Consider the following 26,509-nt stretch of genomic DNA (forward strand, 5'->3'; position numbering starts at 1 on the left):
GCCATTATTTATATTATAGGCAATTATAAAACTCTGAGGTACGATTTTCAAATAAAAACAGTCTTTCTTCAATTAAAAAAATTGTAAACATAAAAAAAAACATTGTTTACATGCCTGTTTTCTATTATAACAAATTATAATGCATGGAATATTATCAAATTAAAATAATAAAAAAAAACATCTGGTAAGTACTTTTTCTTTTGGTGAAATGTCAAACTTTATCGATCGATTTACGTACTGGTATCACTGGTCAGCTCCATATTACGTTTTCGGCAGGGCGATAATAATTTTTTTATTGAAAATGTCTTCGTTGAAATGTGCAATTCTGGTTAGTTTATCATATTGATCTTACTAAATCCATATTTAAGAGTTGTTATGCGATTTTATTGTTATATTAATTTAATGTTTCGAACTTTGACAAGCCGTTTGGTAAGTAGGGTTAGGTTATGTAATATTCTTGTTTCAATGTAAAAACATTATTTCAGGCCCGCAGTTTCAGCAGCGCGTCCACTACTGGACCCATGATAAAGCCACCCGTCCAGATCTTCGGTCTGGAGGGTCGCTATGCTACAGCCTTGTACTCTGCAGCTTCTAAAATGAAGCAATTGGATGTTGTTGAAAAGGAGCTCCTGAACTTCCAAGCCCAGATGAAAAGTGACCCGAAATTGAAGGAATTGGTTATCAACCCGTCCATCAAACGGTCAATCAAAGCTGGTGCATTCAGACATTTAGCTACCAAGGTAATTTGTTTCATTGAAAAAGAATTTACATAAATAAATATTTCAGTATTATCTATTTTACAAATCTTACTTCATGAATGTTGTCTGAAAGCGAAACAATCCAGTCACATACTGTAGTCACTATAATGACAGCTATTTTCATTGACATAATTATTGAGTGCCTTTTGTCAAAAAAATACAGTCTGGTTATGGAAATTGTCATAATTTTTAGCTGTTATTAAAAAAAATACACTTCATATGAAATTACCCTATTGCTTGATCCTATTATTTTATTATTAACATATGATTGTCGTATACTTAGAGCCGAGTGTAGTATTATTCAAATACAACAGTATTATGGTTGGTGTTTGTTTTCCAATTCTACAGATTGCACATCAACCGTCTTTGGTTGTCGTTAGCCGGTTAGCCACGCCAATGATCACACAAGTTACATGATTTTGAGCACAAGTCACACTTTTTAAAAAGGAATAACCCGCAAAGTCTCTATTAGAGGCTTGTCTGCAGGTAGGATGGTAAGGATAGGGAAGGTAAATGTGAAAAATACATCACAAATACCCAGACCAATTGAAAATAAATCTTTCTTGAATTTATTTTGCACTTGTTAGGAATCGAACCCGCGACACCAGTTTGGCAATCGAGTGTCTACCCAACTACACCACGGCGCCTGTCACATGATTTTTAATTAGCTGATAGCAATCAGGGAGCTGTCCTGGCAGGACTGAAATGTGTAATAATTGAAGTTAAGCAGCAACTATAATACAGCAATGTCATTAATGATACCCGTCACACACTTATAATTTGTTATGATGATATTACTTTATCTTAATATGTAAAATAATTCTTGCATCTGCATTAAAAGAGATATTGCCATTTGTGGCACGGTATAAAATTATTACACAGCTTGCAAGATTATCGAACGTTTATATTTCCCTTACATTTCAGATAGGGTTTTTTAACTTGCCATTTACAGTACAACAGCGTGTCCTTTTTCTTTTAGTAGTGTTTTAAATGTATCTTCAAACTTTATGTAAAGACGATGAACATAGCGCAGTTACTCTTCAACTTAAACTCGTGTCCCATCTTTCTTCTTCTTTTTCCATGTTCGCTCCCTAGGTGGAGCATATGGCCAACACGAGACGTCTCCAAGTCACTCTGTCACGCGCCATCTCCTTGGCTTCCTCCCAGGTCAGTCCGGCGTCTCGAAGTTCCGCTGAGTATAGTCGGTGAATGGTCGTCAGCGGCCTTCCGGGGCGCCGGAATCCTCGGGGTTGGAGGAAGAGACATGAGGGGTTGACGTGTCCCATCAGGAACTATTAAATGTAGAATCTGTGAAAAAAATATATTTCGCTGTTCTATAATATTCACAAAACTTCTTCTTGGTGTAGGCTTTGTAGCCTGTTTTTAGGAGGGATTAGCCTCCTGCAATGTCGATTCCCAGCCGTCAATCCATCTTTTTGGTGGTCTGCCCGGAGTAGTCTGCCTTGAGGGTAGCTGTGCAGTGCAATGTGGGGGAGTCTGGATGGTTCCATTCTCCTCGCATGCGCATACCATTGTCTTCTTCGTTGCCTTGCCTACCTAGTGACATCTTCAATCTCGCATATTTCTCTAGGTTCTCTTTCTGTTAGTTTATATAGGAGTAATATGGATTCAAATATACTGGACGGGTTCATCCAAAAATATGTGTTCTAAAGTCATTGAAATTTTGTTAAAGATTTCCCTTTCGCCGGCGACTGGTAACATGTTGGAGTTGATGGCCGAAAATGGAAGACTGAAGAAGCTCGACCATGTTATCAACGCCTTCAAGATCATGATGTCCGCACACCGAGGCGAAGTGATCTGCGAAGTCACCACCGCCAAGGCCCTGGATGATGCCCAGCGCAAGGCCTTGGAGGCTGCCCTCAAGGTGAGCTACGCTAAATTAAATATTTTTTGATGTCAGAAATTGATGAGTCTTTACCAAATACATACTTTGATATGTTAACGTGCACCTTTAGGGAGTTGTGCATTTTCATATTATTTTTTGACATCTCAACATAAATGAAGAACACGTGTGTAAAGTGATTACTTAAACCATAGGCTGGTTTAAGTGATCACTATACACACGTGTAACATTCACCAATTCTACCCATGATTGATAACCACACTACTGAAACTCTTGGAAGCATATGATCCAATTTCGTGGATATATATGATTCAATTTTGAAACATTATACTATGACAGTCGTAAGCCCTGTAAATGTCCAGACTTCCATATTCTTCTTCATCTATGTTGACATGTCAAAAAATAATTCCTATAATTGGAGATAGTCCAGATTTGTGAATAAGTATGTACATATTTGGATACATTCAAAATGTCGTAAGCTGTGCATTTGTTTATTCTTCACGGAGGACTCTTAAATATTAGCAGTATACAACATACAAAAATTTTATATCTAAAACTCTTGATGTTTTGAAAGATGTATATTTGTCCACCTTATTTGTGTCGTTGAAAAATAAAAGATGTATGTAGTCAAGAATCCAATGTGCTTATTTATGATTTTTTTTTCAGAAATTCTTGAAGTCCGCTAACCAGAGCATCCACTTGACCGCTAAGGTTGACCCAGCACTATTGGGTGGAATGATCGTCTCCATTGATGATAAGTATGTGGATATGAGTGTTGCCAGCAAAGTGAAGCGCTTCACAGAAGTGATCCAGGCCCCTGCCTAAATATTAAACAACTTTCTCTCCAATCACATTCATCATGAATCAGCTTCTTAATTTACAGATAGAACACAAAATTATCTGATTTGTTATGGAATACTAGTATACAATTAAATATTATGTAAATAAATTACTGTGTTTCATTTGAATTTAGTAATATTCTTTATGGCGTGCACATATTTGTGCGTTTCGGTTACCTTCAACTCATAAACAAAAACCACATCTTACATATCTGATTTCTCATTTTTGCTTTGATATGTAGCGGATAGGTGTCACTATAATACAAAAATATTATCTTGGGTAATATATCCAAAATTAAACAAGGTTTATTTGGTTGAATTCTACATTTATTTATGTATATGTTAATACGTGATGCGTTTGTCTTCTTAAGAAGACGAAACGCGTCACATATTAACATATACATAAATAAATGTAGAATTCAACCAAATAAACCTTGTTTAATTTTGGATATATTACCCAACAATTCAATATGGAATTCTACCAACTGTCTGCAGTTACAAAAAATAAAAAATGTTATCGATTCTTTTCTGTCATCATTTTTTTGATGCAAATGTAATACATATCGCCTGCGTCAAATTACATTTCTTTAACAAGCTTTATTGTAACCAATATGGTAATATTGATCAAACGAAATGACAGACATGTGAATAATATCTAGGAATAAGTAAGGCACCAATTTGTAAAAATAAAATAATATACATATTATGAAATAAAACAATGGTTTATGATTTTAATAACTGAATTACTTTTATTTTCTTTTTAAATTGAGATTACAATGAATGAAGAAAATGGAAAAAATAGGTAATTTAATCAAGTTATGTACAAGTTCACAATGAATAAACTTGTGTTACGCTAAGTTAGTATACATTTGATTGTTGGATTGTGGGCTAGATAAAATGAATCGGCCAGATGAAATCAATAGTAAGACGACCAGCAAATTTAAAATTCTGAAATTATTTTTGATAAATAACATTTAGAAAAAGTATAATACATGATCACAGAAGATATCTGATTTTGATTATGTAGTCGCGTTAACTGGGATACATGTCATATATGTACTTAATTATTTGAATTTTTTAGATTTATATTTTTTTCTCTTTTGGAATTATTTTCCAATGTATTTTGTCCGCCTCCGTAGTGTAATGGTCAGCACGCTCGGCTTCCGTTCTGGAGGTCCGGGGTTCGATCCCCAGAGGGGGGTCTAATAAATATAAGTGATTTTTTCATTTTAATATTTATTCAATATTACCCTGGACTGGTACCTGAAGTGGAGGGCTGATCACCTTTTCTTCATGTGTTAACAATCTTAATAACACTGCGTTTATATGATGCAGTGCCCTATGCACCATTGGGGTGCAGATAAAGGTTCGAATAGTATTTTTTCTAACATCCCAGATAGTCAAAAGTCTAGTGAAGTCCAATTTTGAGTTAATTTCTGTTACATTATAAAGAAAAATGAATCCTATGTCTAGTCCCACGTAATAGAAATTGAAGAATCAATCTAAGATTTAAATATATACAAATGCAATATTATAAAATTTATATTTACCATTCTTTAAATGCCAGTCTTTTTATTTCTTCCAACTCACATTCCCATAAGTCATCTAAAAGACAAACTTACAATTTCCAAAAATAGAATATATTTCCACGATCATTACATAGGCTAGGCTAATGTATAAGTGACATTCACATCCATATATTAAACACTAGGATAGGCATATTAATATTGCTTATGGCGTAGTCCAGTGTTTCTCAATATGGGGCGCATGCCCCACTCCACATGAGGTGGGAGAGGGTAGGAGCAATCTGCATGTTTTGACATTTTTAGTTATTCTTCAAAATTTGTAAACCAAAAAATTATGGGACATTTTTTAAATGAAGTGGGGCATGGCACAAAAAGATTGAGAAACACTGGCATAGAGGAACAGCATTCAGAGGCTTGTAAGCATATGACGACTAGAAAATTTAACCATAATAAATGAACACACTTGATAATGGAAATAAAAACTACGATAACTACATACGGCTTCGGGTGAAAAATAAAACTAATTGTACTAGGTACTGCAAAAACACCGGTGTCTTTGTTGCTAAATGCTAGATACCACATTTGGCAGAAAGTATTATGCATAAAATGAAGCTATCATTTTCGAAGTGAACTAAAAAAAATCCCATTCATCAAAAAGTCTGCATATACCGTAAAAATTACAAACCTCTTCTGTATTTTTTTTTACAAACCATAATGTGGAATTTTTATACCATTCCATCAAGCCATTGCACTTAAGACATTCCAATGAAAAAATGCTTTGTAAGACGTCACCTTCACTCAGGTCAGTAGTGTAAGCAATTAAGACTACATATTTGGCAGACATTTTATGTTGCCAGTATATTTTTTTATTGAAAATAAATATTTGTGTTCTCATTATATAATAACACAAATACAGTGAAACCTCTATTTATCGTTTTTAAAGGGACCTATTGAAATAAACTATGAATGCGGGAAAACAATGAATGCGGGATAAAGGAGATACGATCGAGTAAAGATACCGTCCTCCCAATCTGCATAACCATTAGTAGGTGGAAATTTCAAGAATACATGTTTTAGATGTTAATAAATGTATTTAATAAAAAAAAAATACAAAGTTGAACAGAACCCAAAGATCTTCAGACCTCTTCTGCTGTATCTATCACACAAGCTTTCGATGGTGTGTATCCCACACGTTGAAATATTGTCGTCAGAACAAAACAAAACAAAACGGAGCAAAATTCAGAAAATTAAAAAAAAAAGTAAAAAAACAGACAAATTATATTAAATACATATGTAGAATAATTCAAACGATGAATGCGGTAAAATGGTGGATAGAAACGATCGATGCGATCTATTTTTGTATGAAATGAATTCGGGGTAAAATAAATAAACGACACATCCGGGAAAACGATTATTCGAGAAACGATAGATAGAGGTTTCACCGTATTGTTTATATATAAATTTAAATTTCAAACTATTTTTAAAGGCCTTAGCGGCCCCTTATTAAAAATAGAAATAGAGTGGTAGAGTAGGCTGGAAACTATGACTAGTCATGAAACTTGGAGACTAACCATGGGACCACAAGCTGACTCAATTTTATAGTAAAGTATTGCATTTATGACAGTATTTTTTTTGCTACCCTAATTAAATAGTGCTTCTGTGAAAGTTATTTTGTGATTGTTCTTTCATATTATTAATAATATGGTTAGGAATGCAGTAGACAAAGCTAGTGGCTCAAAAACTCTTTTTCTTGGACATTCCATTGTTTCGGAACGCCTATTTAAATGACGTTGTTGAGGTCTCTCAGGGAACTGGCTTCACACTTGTCATTGGGTAAATGTGATATCACATATCAAAGATACACAAACATACTAAAAAAAAAATTATTCTTTAAAATTATTAGTATAAATTTTATCATGAGTGCAACTCAAAATATGTTCACTTCGGAAATTGTAGCTTCAAATAATATGCATATTTTTTAGCAAAGCAAATTGCCGTAATTACTTACACGTCTCTGAATTTACATTAAAACTTTTATATTTATTTCCAGAAAATAAAACATTTAAAAACAAGTAATGATTTCAAAATAATAGTCCAATATAACAAATGTGATGAATGTGTTATAAAACAAGGGTAATACATATATAACTTTTTTATTATTAAATAAAGCTACCAATGCTTAGTATCAAATGGAAAACAAAATATTTGAGCAGAAGAATTTAGTTCTTGTGAAATCCGTTAACCAAATGCTTAAATTACTGTCTGGTTGAGTACTATGTACAAGAGTCCAATATTTCTCCGTACACAGATTATGCGATACAATCGTCAATGTTTAACAACTATCCTTACGACGTATACAGATCTCCAATCTGGCTAACACAGGAACAAATAGTCACGAAACTGTGGATACAGATCAGTTTGCGCGGGGACTAATTTACGAATGTATTACGATCCTTACATATGACGCTACGTAATTTGATAAAACTGACCAAATGTTCTCAGCCTTTGAATATTATAGAGTGAGGTTACCATACTAACATTAAGGATAATACATGTATAGTTTGATATAGTATTTGCATGAGTTGATAGTAGCGGGTGATGTCCTTTCTTCTCTCCGTATTACTTTCAGCTCTCTTCCGAGGTGATATTTTTTTGTTCCCGCTCGTGTCGCAGCCATTCCACAAATTCGTCTAACATCACAGGCCCTGGAAATAACCAATAATTCACTCAATCAAACTAAGAAAAAGGAAGTTTCAACATGAGGGAATTAGCAAAGGGTGCGGATAAGGGTTAGAAAAATGGCTTTACAATAAAAAGGCCATAACACACTGACGTCAAGCGGTTTTTTCATCAACCCCGACCATAATTATACTCAGGCAGTCTGCCACCCGATACTCACTATATTGTGGCATTTAATTTGTAGAACTCCATTTAAATTTATATATTAAATATTAAAATCAAACACTGGTTTTTTGAGTCCATTAAATTGTATTTTATCATTTAAAGAACACATAAAAAAAATCTTTTTGACAATTTTTTCGGCTAGTTGTGGCATTTTTAAATGAATGTGACAAAATTTATTTTAACAGTAAAATACAATTTAGGAGACTCATAAAATCAGTGTTTGATTTTAACATTTAATATATAAATTAACACATTGTTGTCAGGCGGTTTTTTCATCAACCCGGACTCTAATTATACTTAGACAGTCTGCGGCCCGACCCACAGTATACTAGTCACAAGTAACCGCAAACCCAATTCCGATCTATACAATGTTTTTTGGCGTCTCTCGCACTCAACCAAAAGTAAGCGAACAGAACGCTTATAAGCGTCTCCCGCTGTCTACCAACAGTATGTAAAAGACACTTAAGTGTTTCCAGCTTACAATGCCTTAAGAAAGATATTGAGTTACTGGAAAAAAATCTAAAGACATGCTTCTAAAATTTACTGACTTAAAATAATAATTATCTGCTATAGTAGATCAAAGGGCATTGAAACTGACATCATTGATAGCTTCAAAGCTTCTTCTTCTTCGAGCCCTTATCCTCACCCGATGGTGCATAGGGTACTGCATCATATAAACGCAGTGATATTTTGATTGTTAACACATGAAGGAAAGGTGTTCAGCCCTCCGCTTCAGGTACAGGGTTATATTGAAAAAATATTAGAGTGAATAAATCACTTATTTTTATTTGACCTCCCCCCTGGGAATCGAACCCGTGACCTCTGTAGTATAGTAGCTGAGCGTGCTGACCATTACACTACGGAGGCGGACAAAATACATTGGAAAATAACTCCAAAAGAGAAAAAATAGAAAAGGAAAACTTAGAAGACTCAAAAAATCTGTGTTTGATTTAAAATTAATACATAAATTAAAATGGAGTTCTACAAATTAAACGCCAAATCAATAAATAATATTGGTAAATGCATGCATGGTATATAAGTGAACGGGGAGATAGTTACAGGCTCCGTCTGCGTCATAGTTGTCGAGCTCGAGATGCACGGTCCTGCTGAACTCCAGGATGTTGCACCACTGGTCCCGGTTGATGACCCGGTAGCGGGAGTTCTCCAGGAAGGTGGAGAAGCGGGACAGCAGCGGCCAGCCGCCCCCGAGCAGCAGCTGCAGCATGGCCCGCCCCGTCACCGCCTCCAGGCTGCGCTGGTCCTTGTCCTGGAACGGCCGACACAATGTACCAAAGGCCGAGGAGACCAGATATCAAAAAATACAATTAGCATTTTATTTGACTAATTTCACATAATGTCCGCCTCCATAGTGTAATGGTCAGCACGCTCGGCTACCATTCTGGAGGTCCAGGTTAAGATTCCATGGGGGGGTCAAATAAATATAAGTGATTTTTTCACTCTAATATTTATTAAATATCACCCTGGACTGGTACCTGAAGCGGAGGGCTGATCACCTTTCCTTCATGTGTTAACGATCGAGATAACACTGCGTTTATATGCAGTGCCCTATGCACCACTGGGGTGCGGATAAGGGTTTGAAGAATTTCACATAAAAATTGTTATTTCGAAAATTATTTGTATTGTTTAAAATGTCAATTTTGTTACTTTCTCACAATATTTAACACACGGGAAAGGTATTTCTATCCGTTCGGTTGATTGATGCTTGGGACGGGAAGGGTATTTTTACCTTCTGCGCCGGCCTCATTTCAAGGGCAGAAAAGAAGGAATTATCCAAAGTTTTTAATGTTATGAATATTATATGTATACTAATACCTTTGTTAAGGTCTTAACTATATGTACATAATTATCACATCCCGACACCAGCGGTCCACACGCGCAAAAAAAAAGTGCAAAATGTGTTAATTTGAAAAATACAATTAGTATTTTTTTTAAATTAATTTCAAAATTGTTATTTCGAAAGTTATTTTATTTTCAAAAATACTAATTTTGTTATTTTCTAACAATATTTCACCTGTCCGGGAGTATGGACTTAAATGAACGTCAGTGGGAATTTTCCTTAAAGGAGTATCGACGTTAATAAACGTCGAAGTGCGTCTGTCAGTTAGTATGATGTAACTTGTTTAGCAATGATATCTGTGGATATTTGTGTGTAATTTTGTCATAATTGAAAAATATTTCAAATAGGTATTAATTGAAAAAAAAATATTTCAACATAATTTCTATCTTCATAATACATCGATTTAATGAAAAAAAATTTTTTCATGTAAAAAGAACCCACTCCCCAGAGAAAGTCGGACATCAATTTTTGTACTCCCGGAAAGGTTAATAAAATTTAAATATGTAGTATGCACATTTTGATTATTATACATGGGGTATCCAGATTTTTCCAAGGAGTTAAAATAAAATCTTGTCTTCATGTAACCAATAAGGAAGATAATACTTCATAGATGCTATGCTGCAGTGCTCTATGCACCATCAGGGTGTTTAGAAGGCAAATTAATTAAGAAATTATTAACACGTTGACTGCCATGGCAATTTTCAGAATTCCGGTATAAAAAGACAATTTCATTTAATCAAATTATATTATTAAAAACTCTAATTACAGTACATAATTATATTTCCTGTTCATTTATTAATAAATTTTCTGTTCATGTAAACCAGCATTGATTTTTGTTCTCTTCCCAGAAGCCATCTTTCCATATTAGCACTGATATACTAGAATTTTTATTGTAGCTGCACGAATATGGCAAGTAAACACAGTACGAGATAACTCGTAGTCGGCGTCTTAGCAAAAAACGCAATCTACGAGTTATCTCGTAATTGGGAGTCAACTTGAAAAGAAGAAAGAAATTCTTTTGCCGATCCTGATAAAGAAATAAGATATATAATAGTAAATAAGCAAGGTGACTCACTCTGGCAAAATCATAAGCGTATCTGTAGATTCCTTTGAACTGGTGTGGATCATTTAATATACTCCGTAAGTAATCCAATTTATTCTGTACTTTACTAATACTGTCACACTGTAATTCTGCTAATCCTGTAAACAGTTCCATCAATAATATAAACAAACAGGCAAACAGTTAAAATATGCAAAACTTTATTTGCGTCATGTTAACAAGGACTGGCAATGTTCAACTACATACTAAGAAAAATGCTGATCAGATCAACCGTGAAGCAGATTTACCGGGATGTTTTAGTGTTTTGAAAATTAATGGAAAAGTAGATAATATCACAGATCGAGTCGAAATGCAATGTCTCAGACAATTATGCGGAAAAATTATGTATAATAGATAATGGAATGGTGAAATAAGGCAAGGCTGAGATAAGCATTATCAATATAAATTAAGAAGAGTGTGTTGAGATGGTATGGACATGTGATAAAACGATGATTGGCTTGGATTGGTTTGTACTTTTGTTTGTCTTTCTTCGGATTGGTGCTCTTAAATGTTGCGCGTAAATTCGATCACGCTAAACTGTTGTAGTCGCTTTTATTTTTTAAAACCGGATTGCCAGACAGTAAAATTCCGTGTAGTGCACAAGCGGCTTTAGACTAACAGCGTAATCTGGGAAATATATTTACCATCCATCCCTAAAAATCAAGTCTGCTGTATTCCTCGTATGCTTAAAAACTATTTCATTGCTAGGAATTCAATCACGTTGAACAACAAAAACTTGTCATCGTATCACATGCAAAAAATGAAAGAAACATTTCACTTGCGCAAGTCTAAGAGTCCGTCGGATTGATTTCCAAAAACATAGTTTGCAATCTCAAAAACAAAAAAATTAATTCATACAGTGATTCTATCTTGGATTTCCGGGTCAACGAGTTATTTTCAGCTCACATATTTAAACATATCCCGAGGTGGACAATTGACACATTAAATTACTGTTTAAAATAACCTTGCAGCCATTCCTCCTGAGTGAAGTACCCCATTTGTTTAGCTCCCATTTTATAGGCTAGTACCAGCATCACCACATTCTCCGGTTCCACGGCGATATCTTCGCAAAACTTTTCCATTCCCTCAGGACCTAGAAATAAAAAAGGCCATTTATTTTCACAGTAAATAATAATTCTTAGGAATTTAACTAGCCAGTTAACACACTTCGGATGGGAAAGGTATTTTTTTTTTTTACTCGTTCAGTCGATTGATGCTTAAGGGCGGGAAGGGTATTTTTACCTTCTGCGCCGGCTTCATTTCAAATGCAGAAAAGAAGGAATCATCCAATATTTTTAAATGAATATTATATACCAATCTGTTTGTTAAGGTCTAAACTATATGGGATTATTTATATGTATCAAATCCTGTCACCAGCCGTCCGCAGGTGTAAAAATACTCGCCTGAAAGGTGTTAAAATAAGCACTCTTTTATTGATAGGTTAATGGAAATAAACAACCAAATTGAGAACTTTCTAGCTACACTAAACGTCCATACAAGGCGAAACAGCAGTCACTAGAAATTAGTAGAATCATAAAACATTATTTTATACGAATAAAACATTTGTTAAATGAGACCAGTCAGAAAAAGTGGGAGGGCTCAAAGGGTATTAGTGAAATACCAGACTCAACCCATTCTACATTTAGATATTTCGCATATTTACTAAGCTAAAAGGTTGTTTTTAGTTTTCCAATGAGAAATTCTCTTTTAAAATAAATCATACCAGTATAAGCAACAACAAACATACTCTCTAAAAAAAACAATCATAACAAACGAGCTTCAGGCGCAGAGAGGCAGAATAGTACCGTAATCGTCTCATGGTAAATTTATTTGCCCTATCATAAAATGATACCTGAACGATCTTCCAGAATGAGTGATGATTGATCAGATAGAATTAGGATGGATCATTAGCTGAATGGTTACCAAGTATGTCGGGCTCGTCAGGTGTGGTGTATTCTCGGAACCAGGCGAGGCATCTCTTCACGCTGAAGCTTGTGTCTTCTGATCTGGAGCATCTTCGGTTACTGAACAAAGTAAATTGAACCATTTAATGTATTTTGTGTTTACATTTTGTGTATTACCTTCCCCTTCCGGTGAAATGTATTTACTAGAACTTAACTTTAACTCTTACCACTCTGTAGGCCAGACATTCTGGCCCGTATGATTCTAGTAGGCAGCTCCGTGGGCCACAATGTCTGGCCCGGCGCAGGTATAACTTTAATCACTGATTTCTCTATCACCCAAGTATATTCTACCAAAAAATATTTCAGATAAATACAGTTAATTGTAATTAACATGGTCATACGAATTGCCAGACAGTGTCCCAAAATTAAGGAAACAAAATATTTATTTTAATGGTAGAAAAACATCCCATTTTTTTGATCAGAGTAGCTGATCAGTTACGAGAAAAAATGGTCAGAGTGGAAAGGGTTAAAAATGAGAATATCAAAATATAATATAATAGATACGGGCCCACAATTTTTGTATTCCTTGGTAATACTTTTACGTGTTAAATAAAAGTATTATAATATAAAGTTATTCATTTGCAGCAACGGAAATAAATAAATTGTAAAAAAAATAGGGGATAGGATCACCAATACACAAACATATCTCGGAGTATGCGCGGGTGCCGCACTTTACGTACATGCACACGCGGCTTCATACTGTTTCCATTGATGTCATTTTAGCGTCGTGTTGCTATGCTTGCTACGCCGGTTACTTGCAATATATTTTTTTCTCTTTTTTTAGGTATTTGACAGAGCTAACATTACAAAATTGATACATTTCAGCTACAACTATGCTCAATAAAAACAACATTTAGGAATATTTACATTTTTCCCGTTTTTAAATCACATTTTTATATGTTGTATCACCGGTGCACGCGGAAGTTTTTAGCACCGTAAGGGAAGGGTTAAAATCATTGTTAACTTTGTGGTATGGTAATATGTATGACTTCCTCCGTATCATTCATCGCTCACTTTGTGTAATACCACTTTAACACGTTGATTGCCAGCCACATGTGATTCGGCCTGTCAGCTGATGGCCGATCACATGTTACCGCATGATAAATATTTACATTATGTTAAACCTACTCAGATAATATTAAAACTAAAGAAACACTTTAAGTTCAAGCACAGTTATAATCACTGTTAAATAAAATTTATAGTTTGGTTATCTCATGAAATCCAGCTTTTCAGGTCGGCAATCAGCGTGTTAAAAACACTACTTCATGACTATCGGTTGCATGGTTGTGTTTTTTTTTTAACTATCTAAATGGGTTAATGATTATATTGTTTACATAAATCAACATAAAAAACAATGGCGATTTTACAACATTTATGTTTCACGTGACACATTTACAAATAAATCTTATAATTCCGAGTAATTAATATAATTATTTTATCATGTATCGTAAAGACAATATTGACAACGTATCAGTTTGACCTTTATGCCGTGTTTTCACGCAAATTTAGTGTCAAACATCGAGATGAATCCTTGATATCAAAGAACCGCCAGGCTGGGGATTAATGACAGTAATTTAAAAAATTTTAATATCCTCCAATGCTAGTCTAATTTACTCATTTTTCCATTTAAAATTTGGCAAAAGATTCCAAATCTTACCCAGTTCATACGAAAACTACAAATATTTTCTTTTGGAAATGCAAATATAAACAAAAATTCTTAATATCTTTCCTGTCACATTCCATTGCAAAAAAAAGAGAATGATTGACGGTGTGTACCAGTCAGTAATAAATAATAAATAATAAAGACGAATAATCAGTAAAATCAAAAGGTAAAGTTGTTATAAAAGTAACCGAAAGTCATTCAAATAATACAAAATAAAAATTACTTACATATCTTCGTCCATACAATCACAACAAAACTTCAACTCCAAACAGAAACAGATAACAAATTATTTTTTTAAATATATAAAATATCCACAGCACTTATCTCAGATAGAAATAAACAACACTCCGGGCATGTTCTAATTTAAACTTGAATGCTCTCGCAGCAAGGTCAATATCACTTATCAAAATTGGGTAGAGAATAGCCCGTATTATACAGAAAATTATTCAGCAAAAATTAAACAATCTTATGAGAGTTTATTGTGTCTAGCTAGCAAGAGGAATTTTGCCAAAGTGTGTGTGTGTGTGTGGGCTATGCTGGACGTACTAAAAACTAAAGGAACCGGGACAAAAATAAACACTGTCTGCCGGAATAATGTTACAAATTTCACAGCTCTGAAATATTTTTCTCACAGAAATTGAGAATTGGAAAGCATGTACAGGCTGTCCTAGATTCACAAAGAATTAATTATGTTATATTATATTTATTAATTATACAAAAACTAATTTTTAACTTATGTATTCTGTAGAATTAAATGCTTTTATTCAGAATCTTTGAACTGGTTTAAGCTACAAGATATTGATCTAAAAATATAAATTTTGTATACATATCAATATCATTTTATCATCAATATAACGTCTAGGAGAAAGTGACCAAGTGCATTTTTTACAAAAAAACGTGATTACTGACTATTTGATATCTTACTAGCTCAATATTGCTCTGAAAAAACATAAAAGCGATGTAAAACGTGAAAGTAGAATATATTGACTTGTTAAAAATGACCAAGTGTATTGATGTTTATTTTCTCGCCAAGCAAAATTGACTTAAATGGCCCTCTTGAACTTTTTACGTTTTGTTAGTTGGTCACTTTCTCGTGTACGACTACGATATATAACTTTGAGTAATAAATATTCAGGCTATTCCTGTAAAAAAAATCTTAAGGGGAAACTTGATAAAAAAAAACCCCTTGAGCAGACCCTACAGAAACTATTTAAAGTGATTTATTACTTAACACATTTAATGCTTATAAAGTAATATCATACAGTGCGAATTTTCGAAAACTCATAACTTTGTTCAAAATTAAATTCTACTTTCTATTTAAACATCATAATAAGGGCATCCTTTCGTGTTTTAAAAACACATAAAACCGGCTACGAATCCTTTTCTTTATTCAACACGACTCCCGTTAACGCGTGTATGCAATATTTGTATGGACACGGGAACCGTGTTTGATGTACATAAGGTGTCCAAAAAGATCATTTTTAACATACTGAATTGTATGGTAAAAATATCGCTATGTACCTTTCTACGCTAGTGTCAAAATTTCAAGCAGCTTCTTAACTACTTATGAATCGAATTTTGGCGAGAAAATTCGCCAGTGCTAGAAATTATCACCAAACAAGTTGAAACAGGACAGCCCAAACATCTCTCGGGTTAACCAATAAAAACAAATACATGAATATATTTGACTAAGGAAAATCAATACCAAGAGGTCGGAATACGATTTTCCAAAGGAGCACTCGGGCCCATCATTACAATGCAAACACCTTGCCCAAGTCAAACTCGGGCTAAACAGAGAACTGTTTAACCTTTCGGGGAGTACAATAATTGATGTCCGATTTTCTATGGGGAGTGGGTTCTTTTGACATGAATTATTAGATTTTTGATCACAAAATGTATGTATTATGAAGAAAGAAATTATGTAAAAATTATTAAAAAAAAATAAAAGTCACCATCTCAAGGTTTTATTTTACGACAAAATTGCATACAAATATCCATAGATCGCTCACTCTTTTCAAGAACATCATAAATAAAAAAACTTGATTTTTCAGAACTTTTTTAAATTTTAAAAATATAAAACAATGTGTTAAAAAAATATATATATATCAAGCCAATTATTGAACTTTTTACTGTGCAACAGATCTTTTTAGGTAAAACCTGAAGGTTTTTTCTCCATTTGAAAATTATTTAATATATTTACAAAAATATACCATTTCTTTAAAATGCAAAAATATAATTTTCTGCCCTGTAACGGGTATATATTAAGTTAAAAATATGCCTCTTTTGCTGGGATATAGTACTTTTTCTGGGCATTTCGAAAACATGCACAACTGAAAATTGACGATTTTTGATTTATGACGTTCTTGAAAGGAGTGAGCGAGATGTCATTGCTATACAAGTTACATCATACCAACTGACAGATAGACTTCAACATTCATTAACATCGATACTCTTTTGAGGAAAATTTGCACCAATGTTAATTTACGTCCATACTTTGGGAAAGGTTAAATATATAAAAACAATGATACAACTTGAAATGACACCTCTGTGATGCACGGCATGGTGACGCAGAGCTGGATAGAAGGGGTTACCTGTTGTGTCGGGTCCTCTTGGTGTGGTGCTGGGGCTCCAAGGAGTGCAGGGGCAGGGGCATGGCGGAGGGGGGCAGCGAGGGGGGCCCGCTGCGCTGCCGCTTGCTGCAGCGCGGCATTGCGCCCGCGCACGCGACCTGCCCCTGGGAACACACACAGTCAGTACACGCCTGACAGGCTCTCACATGCCCGCCGATCTTTAACTCTTTACAGACATACAGTCCAACCGGTTTCCAAATTGAGGGGACCAATTAGAAGAATATTTAGAGGCATTACCTAACAAAGTTTGTTTCGATTTTAAATTTTGATTAAACCATTTATTAAAAAAACAGATCTATGTACCATCTTCTTTTAAACATGTAACTCATTTAGTACATATTTGCCAACATTTTTCATTTTCATCTTTTTGACTTTTTGTTTTCTGTTTAAATCAAATATTTGTAGTTTATATTAGCACTTTTAATCTAATTTTATTTGTAATATCTATTGTGTTCTTGCCAGTACCCTTTTATTATAACCTAAAATAAAATGTATACCCACACACAGGCCATGCCTTTGTGGGATTGTTTTTTGTATTAATAATTATTTTGTACTTGAAATTATACATAATATATTGTGAAATGCCAAAGAATTAATTAAAATTATTAAAATTTAAAAAGATTAAATTAAAATCATTAAAATTTAAAAAGAAAAAAAATACAGGAAAAGACGAATAAGACAAAATAAATTAAATATAAGAAATAAATTAACTATGTGACAAACCTCAATTGATATAAGATATTGAATCCATTGCATCTATTATATTGTTTTTAGGGATCAACTGTATTCTTTTATTATTTGCTATACTTATTCACTCTCATTTTTAAGATATAAACTGAATATGCTATAAATCTTTGTACACAATAGGCAAGAATAATTTTCTTAGGCAACTACAAAATATAAAAAAAGGCATTACAGGAAATCCTAATATAACAACTACACTTTGCTAAATAGGATACAAATTTTAAAATTAAGTATCATTTCCTTATTGATATTGCAGGTGATGTAAAGGAGACCTGATTAAGAGTTAGTAAATGTCGATAATGATTGATAATTAAAGATTGCCTGTGCTATTTATTATGCTGAATAAAACTGTGCTTTTTACTTTTTTATTTATTATCATATTAACACTAATAATCTCTGCCAACTATTTAAAAAAAATATTTATATATGTATCATAAATTATAAACAAATCACTTGTTTTTATCACTTGAGTATTATATTTTCATGACTAGTTTCGAAAGCTATAAATGCTTCCATCTACTGCTTCTGAAACTAGTTTGAAAATATGATACTCAAGTGGTAAAAAAACAAGTGTTTTATTTATAATTTAATTGTGTCTTAACACAAAGTGAATGCCGAAACAATAAATAATATATTTATCATAATCTGCACTTTAGTAAAATCATTGACTGCAGCTGACATTGTCTATGCCACAACACAAATATGTCTGTTGAGCGACAATCGTAGATAAATGTGAGATTTTAGCCATTTTTTTCTTCTCAGAACTGATTATTCAGATGGTAATGAGTGTTCACTCGAAACATTGCATTGTATGTCATAATTGCATACACCATATGAACTTTTAAGGCCTGCATACTTTACCTTAAAGTTTGGAATTCATTTATTATGTGTGATAATATAATTCTGTACATATATTTATGATACAAATAAGTTGATGCTTTCTGTGGTTAGCTGCTCTGTTTAATCAAAGTAATGCGCAGAGTAACCTCAAACCACCGGAAGATATCAGAATACAAAATATTATCAATACCAAGTTGATAAATAATTTAATCAAAATAATTTTCTTATGTAGTGGATACTCTGTCTAAGAACACCCGGGATGATTAACACAATTCAGGTTGCAAGCAAAAATGCATTAGTTACATACAGAACATCAGGTTTTGAACTAAACCGATATTCTATTTGAAAATTGTGTCTATATTTTAGCAAGATTTCTGTTTGTAGCCCAAATTGTTCGTCACCCTAGACGTTTGTTACTATTTCATGGTATAATTATTGAAAATCTACACTTTTGTAAGGCAAATAAAAATTTAAGAGAAGTAAAAAATTTTTTACATGGAACACTCGTAATGTTAAATATTTAAGAGTTACGATATGTAAAACATCAACAACAAAAAAATGTTTTAAGAATTTTAAAAAAAGAATAATATAATGACCGAAATTGACAATTATTGCTGCACTCAAATATTAGATTTTGTGATCATTTTCATCAGACTAGATTTAATACAGTTGAAATTCCATAGAATGAACTTTTTATTTATCAAATTTCTCTTAATAATCAATTGTTTGAAATGTTAGGATGTTCTTCATGTATTTATTAGGAAATACTAATAAACAAAGGTCCCAATAATGCTGATGTAGAATTTCACCTAATATCTATCAATTTTTTGTTTGTTTGTGTTGACGTATTGCAGATAACATATATGGGAATATGGAAGTCTTGAACATTTACATGGTTCATGACCTGTCATTGCTGGTTTACACTACCTCAAAATAATAAGTGTTTAATTTTATATCTATCATATGACAGGTCCTACAGGCTGATGTCTTAAGTTTGACTGTCAGTATTCAGTTTAATCGTAGAAATGAAAGAAAAGATTTACAAAAACTAGAAGAAACTGAAGCATTCAGTGCAGCAACATATCGTAGAATCTTTTCCTTACTTGATAAATGATTTGTACGTAATTCCATTAAAAAACATAATTATAATCATTCTGTGTTAATAATTATCTATGTAACAAATATTTTACTGTGATTTATCGATTGAGTAATATGGAAGTTCAGCAAAATGTGTTATTACACCTCCAAGTGTAGAAGTTCAATACAATTTACTTGGATCAATAGCATTATTTGGATTGTTAGTTAGTTAAGGATATATATATATATGCCATATTGCACATCAAATGTGAAATATGGCATATATATATCCTTATGTAATTCAGAGAATATACCCTTATGTAATTCAGAGAATTGTATTAATCAAATTGGATTTAATACAGTGTGCCGCATTCACAAAGCTATTGTGCAAAATGATGCTGACTAATAAAAGTAATTGAGATTCATTATGGACATAGGTTTATAAATGTAAAGAAATAATTGGACAAATTTGATTGCACTAGTTACTTAGAATTACATCTGCAGAAAATGACAAAGGTTTTACAATGACAATTTTTGGACATAGTGCACCATCTTAAGGACTATTTGCATAATGTAAAACGATATAAAATTGCTAATAAATAGCGTTTTAGATACTCGGATATAGGTAATTTTGTTCTAATTTCTTCACCGAACCTCTAAAAATTAGATTGTTTTGTCAAACGACAGCGAGGATGTTCTAAATTGGCGTAAGTAATGATAAATTTCAGTTGTCAAAATTAAAATGTTATCCTTGAAATTGAAATATCCTTGGTGTACTTACGACTGGAGGCAGATTTGAAATTAAATTGGAGAAAACGAAGCGATTTTGGTCTCCTATTGTGGAGCCGTCGAGGAAATAATCGGGATAATTGTGTAAATCCAGGGTTCCGATTTGTATGACGGTCGACCGTGAAGGAATATAACCTGAAATGCAGACATCGATGAGAAGACGGAATAAGCTTGCGCAAAGTCAAATTAATCGCAATAATCTATTAAACCACAAAATACAGGAAAACATTGGCGATAATGCACACTTCAAGTTCGCATTTGCGAAAAATGGGGGTGAAAGGGGATGAAATTCTATGGGCGACTTACCGTTTTGTCGCAGGTTTAAAAGTCGCAGGAGTCGCAAAATGCCAGACTCGTGATGTTTTTCAGTGTTTTTTCGTCTGATCCATGTCCGATCGAGCTTTTACAATTTTACCGACGCCCAGCTGTGAAAAAGTCCAATGTGTGCGTGCGTGTTTGATTGGTCCACAGAATACCTACATTTACGAATATTACAGCCGAGCAATTCAAAACTGAATTACTGAATTATAATTCCAGACACAAAACCAACGCTAACGTTCCATCGGAGAGGGCGTTTGCCCGACTAGCCGCTAGATGGCTCTCTCCATTGATAAAAGCTATTTGAATGCGGATGAAAATATACATTATGTTTATAGTTTTACTGCTAGATGTCGCGACGGATTAGTTGTTACGGATTTTTTCGCACATGAATTTAGCGCGCAATTTAAAAAATATAACTTGATAAGTAATCAACATAAGCATGATTTGCTGAATTTTCAACCTTCGCGAGTTTAATGTAGCAATGAAATTGAATTAAATTTAATGAATCAGTGTCATTACTTTTGATTCATGGGATTCAATTACATATAATTTTCTAAATTAATCTCGGGAAAAATAGAAGTCACATATTTATATACACACTATTTCATGACACCAACAGTGGAACCTGTCCTCTCTGACGCGCTGTAAACCGCCATCTCACCTCCGGACGCTAACATAGTGTTGTGCAAGTACATAAGTAATCGGTATGTTAGAAGTAATTAGCATATAAGTAAAATCATAACCTAAATAACTTCTTATAAATTTCCACGATATAACTTAAACAAATAACCCTGACAAATATATATCAACTTTTCCATCGCGATAAATTTAAAAACCAAATTCTAAAAGGCATATAAATAATTGATAAAAAAAACAAGGATTCATGTCGGAAAATTAAAATCATTTTATTATTAAAACTCAATATGAATATTAAAAAATAACATTAAATTTGAAGTGATCTTTTCATATCCATTATATAAGAATGGTAATAAGAAAAGTATTTTTTTATTGAAACAGGTTTACTTAAAAAATCCTTTTGGAATCGCATATTAATATAAGGCAGTGATTTTTTTTGGCACTTTGATATGTTTTGTATAAATAAATGAATATCTCCAATAATCATCTCATATAAATCTTGTACAAAGCATAGATGCCAAACGAAAATAGCTAAATTAAATAATCAATAATTATAAAACATATATAAATAAATCATTTTGAGTCTATGTTGGAACGGGTAACCCTAATGAGTTAAATTTAAATACATATAAATTTATATACACATGTAAATACAAATAAGTATGTACTCGTCCGCCTACGATGGTTAGATGTCCCAGGTTCGATTCGCAGGTGGGTCAAAATAAATATGTGTTTTTTTCCCTCACATTTATTTCATGTTACCCTTAACATTACATACAATTCATGCTTATCGTTAGCTATTTATATATGTATATATATATATATATATATATATATATATATATATATATATATATATATATATATATCGGTATTGGTATTTGGTAACCCTTATCCGCACCCCAATGGTGCATAGGGCACTGCGTCATATAAACGCTGTGTTATCTTAATTGTTTTACACATGAAGGAAAGGTGAACAACCCTCCGCTTCAGGTACCAGTCCAGGGTATTATTGAATAAATATTAAAGTGAAAAAATCACTTATGTACCTATATACATACATACATATTTAGATTGATGCCTTTAGTGGACCATTCTTCGTTTAAATTAATTCGTTATATCGAAGTTCAACTGTATTTTTATTACAATTTAATATTGTAATATAATGATGACATCTGATATTTGAACATCATGCTTGGCGCATAAACGTGCCAGCGGTATGCGGGTTTTCTAAAAGGTTGCTATAACTCAGTAATATTTTGCATAACCGCAGTTATTTGAAAGATCCAGTGCATTGTTATTTTACAGCACTATTGGATGACATCCAAATAGCGAACACTTCCCTATTAAATTTATTCAATACAATATTATTACCATATTATACGTTGCCGCATATCGGCATGCACTCGATTCGTACCCTCTTCCAATAAAACTGGCCTTGGTTCTTTGTCACATAATCCGGATGTATCTATAAATAATACGGATTTAATCCATTATTTAATTAAAGAATATTAACATGTCGCTCACTCCTTTCAAGAACGTCATAAATCAATAATCGTCAATTTTCAGTTGTGCATGTTTTTGGAATGCCCAGAAAATGTACTATATCCCAGCAAAAGTGGCATATTTTAAACATAATATTTACCCGCTACACGGCAGAAAGTGTTGTTTTTGCATTTTGAAGAAAAGGTATTGTTTTTTTTTTAAATAAAATAAATATTTTTCAAATGGAGAAAAAACCTTCAGGTTTTACCTTAAAAGATCTGAGGCACAGTAAAAAGTTCAATAAGTGGCTAGATATTTATTATTAATACATTGTATTATATTTTTAAACTTTAAAAACGTTCTCCTGAGAAATCAAGTTTTTTGATTTATGACGTTCTTGAAAGGAGTGAGCGATGTGCGTTATACGTTAAAATAAAAATTTAACTGTTAGTTTGTTAAAAATCTCAAATCTCCTAAAGTTATTCACCGATTGCTTTGAAATTTTGACACAACGTAACACTTCTTACTTTATGTTTTTTATGTCTATCTACTATACCTGTTTATTGTTTTATATTTTCCCCTGTGTAAGTTTTGTTTATTTTTTTATTATTTTTCGTAACTTTCTTATTAATCTTAATCCCATGTCTCAAAATGAGAAATGGAAATTACTCATCGGGAATATTATATTTATCACTTATGTAAGCAATTTGTTTTGAAAAAAAAGAATAAGCACCTGTTTTTAAATGTAAGAGGAAAAAACATCTTTTTATTTTATTTGAAATAATCCTTTTAAGACCGAAATCTGACCGACATCTATTGAGCGTAACAGCAAAGGACGTAACACTAAACATTGCTTATGGTGGACAGCGTGCTTCTTAACAGCTACTATCGCTTAGCATTTTAAATGTTTTTACCCTTTTTACCAAATAATTTTTCTTACCCTTATCAGCACTCCATGGTGCATAGGACATGGTGATAGCAGTGTTATCTTGATCGCTAAATGAATGAACGAATGCTTATTAAGCCTGAGCTGCAGGTACCATTCTAGAGTAATATTGAAGATATTGTATATAAGAGTAAAACATCACTAAAATATTTATTTTTACCCTCCCCCCCCTAGAAATTGAGGCCGGGACTTTAAGCACGGTAACCAAACGCGCTAACCACTATACTACGGAGGTGGACAAAACAATACGTAAAATATTGACAACATAAACGTATGTTTAAAAGTATGATATATGTATGTACAAGGAAACATTGATATGCTTTACTGATATAAACCATATATTCGTCCAGATCTGGAGTCGACAGATCTTGGTTCGCGAGCCAAATGGTTTCTTTTTTAAGCATTTAGACTCTTCAATTTCCATCTCTACATATTAACAACAACGAGTATTTTCTTCCATGAATCAAATATAAAGACAGATTTACATTGAGTCAGTTACTGACGTCAGTACTGGCACAACAAACTGACTTACACTGTTTACACGACGTCATCAGTCGAGGTTTTTATTTCACGATACCCATATGCTATTAAAGTCAGTGAGGAAAAATCTTATTCTGTGTGTGTCATGTAAAGTCTCCCTGATGTCGACTATCACTTGAGAGTAATTGTCCTTGTCTTGGGCAGCTCTAAACAACGCCTCGACGGCCTGATCCCCGTCCAATCTCAGATATTCTGGAGCCAGGAGATTTGTCTTCTGTCCACACCTCGTCGATCCTCTATTTTGTCTTTAATGATTGGGTGCAATAGGTCATACATCTCCCCTCTTAGCTCATGCCCCAGATAGGACACCTTCCAGACCTTGATATTAGTCAGCAAATGTCTCCCTGCTCTTGCCTTTTGGAGCACATTTGCGTTGCAGACCATATCGGTCCATAAGGGAAAATGAATTCTCAAAATTGGCTGTTTGAAATGAGTCAATTATTCGTTAAGAAATGTTTCATATCTGCCATTAGAAGAGTTCACGTATATGTTAGAAGAAGTGATATCTTTAACTAAAACGAAATGAGTTTGGATAAGGAAGGGGATAAACGACAGCGTTTTTTGAGGTTAGGGGATCTTGCATCCCTTATGTCACTGCGACCTTATTAGGTATATTGTGAAGTCCCTCAGTATCACAGCTCACTCCCAAGACCTACGTGTGTCATGTAACTCACGACCTGTCTTGGTGGTAGGAGCTTCACCTTCTCGGAGTCCAGTAGAGGTCCTCCAAGGATGTGACTTCGTTTGCGAGCGAGTGCGTCAAAATTAAAGAGAATGTGGATTGGCGTTTCGTTATCCTCCATACAAAATCTGCATACTGGGGAGTCATGTAGTCCAATTTTTGTCATGTGTTTCCTCAGTCTGCAGTGTCCTGTCAAGGCCCCGGTTAGGATCCTTATTTGTTTTTTGCTAAGCTTTAGAGCTTCTGTGGTGAATTTCCGCGAGTACCCCATGATCAGTTCAACGACAGCGTTGGACAGTCTACAACGCTAAATCAGCGACTCACCAACTACTGATTTTGGTGTTTAGACGATGTCAGTACCGCTGGCGCATGTGGCGAGGGGAGCGGACTGACTTTGAAAATAAACACCGGGAATATAGAAGTCAGCACTGGTGTGACATCACTGTACTTACGTGAAATCAGTTTATACGATAGCAGTACTATTCAGCACTGACTTGTCTTGTGTTTGAAGTCAGTTACTGACTCAATGTAAATCTGGCCCAACAAAAACATTCAGCAAATCAACTGCAAATTAAGGCCCAGTTTTCGATAAATCGCAACTTAATTTTTTCCAAACCCAGGTAACATTTGACGTTATTGAACTTTTTTTATTAAAACTCCGTTTTTGTATTGAAAAAATAGGGTTTTCCTTAAAAATAAATATATAGTTAAAAAAAAAGAGTCATTGAAAGGTAAGCAGTTAATTTTAATATATATATATATATATATATATATATATATATATATATATATATATATATATATATATATATATATATATATATATATATATATATATATATTTATATATATAAATATATATATATATATATATATATATATATATATATATATATATATATATATATATATATATATATATTTATATATAAATATATATATAAATATATATATATATATATATATATATATATATATATATATATATATATATATATATATATATATATATATATATATATATATATATATATATATATATATATATATATATATATATATATATATATATATATATATATATATATATATATATATATATATATATATATATATGTATGCTAAAATAATAATAAAAAAAGTCAAATTCCCATATCTATTCTTAACCTGTCCGACAGTATGGCCGTACATGTACGGCTACACCAGACTTTCCTCCAAGGAGTATGGCCGTACATGTACGGCCGATACAAAACATGATTTATGACATGATTTATGTAAAAAAATTAAATTTCAATGTATACCGTTGAAAATATTTTTTTTATTCAAGAAAATATGTTGCTTATA

The 26,509-nt window shown here is 33.0% G+C and overlaps 2 protein-coding genes across 3 annotated transcripts; one reads left to right on the forward strand and one right to left on the reverse strand.

The window, feature by feature from the left end:
• Nucleotides 1–248: 248 nt before the first annotated feature.
• On the forward strand, nt 249–3,571 carry ATPsynO (ATP synthase subunit O, mitochondrial). The gene is made up of 4 exons (XM_088275314.1): nt 249–328; nt 486–740; nt 2,452–2,643; nt 3,289–3,571. The coding sequence occupies exons 1-4, from the start codon at nt 302–304 to the stop codon at nt 3,445–3,447; spliced, it is 633 nt and encodes a 210-aa protein (XP_088131440.1). The 5' UTR covers nt 249–301; the 3' UTR covers nt 3,448–3,571.
• Nucleotides 3,572–4,534: 963 nt separating this feature from the next.
• On the reverse strand, nt 4,535–21,108 carry SCCRO4 (DCN1-like protein SCCRO4). Of its 2 annotated transcripts, XM_088275311.1 has the most exons (8): nt 20,862–21,108; nt 20,548–20,690; nt 17,067–17,209; nt 12,772–12,872; nt 11,813–11,941; nt 10,825–10,949; nt 8,951–9,158; nt 4,535–7,692 (listed from the first exon to the last, which is right to left on the reverse strand). In XM_088275311.1, the coding sequence occupies exons 3-8, from the start codon at nt 17,183–17,185 to the stop codon at nt 7,613–7,615; spliced, it is 762 nt and encodes a 253-aa protein (XP_088131437.1). In that variant the 5' UTR covers nt 17,186–17,209; nt 20,548–20,690; nt 20,862–21,108; the 3' UTR covers nt 4,535–7,612. The 2 variants fall into 2 exon arrangements, with proteins under 2 accessions (XP_088131437.1, XP_088131438.1); XM_088275312.1 differs by lacking the exons at nt 17,067–17,209; nt 20,548–20,690; nt 20,862–21,108 and adding an exon at nt 14,703–14,991 and having other exon boundaries at nt 6,657–7,692.
• Between the last annotated feature and the right edge of the window lie 5,401 nt (nt 21,109–26,509).

The sequence above is a fragment of the Brachycentrus maculatus genome, unplaced genomic scaffold, assembly GCF_059751285.1.
Source record: "Brachycentrus maculatus isolate JH-2025_06_01 unplaced genomic scaffold, ASM5975128v1 h1tg000841l, whole genome shotgun sequence".
Classification (NCBI taxonomy): Eukaryota; Metazoa; Arthropoda; class Insecta; order Trichoptera; family Brachycentridae; genus Brachycentrus; species Brachycentrus maculatus.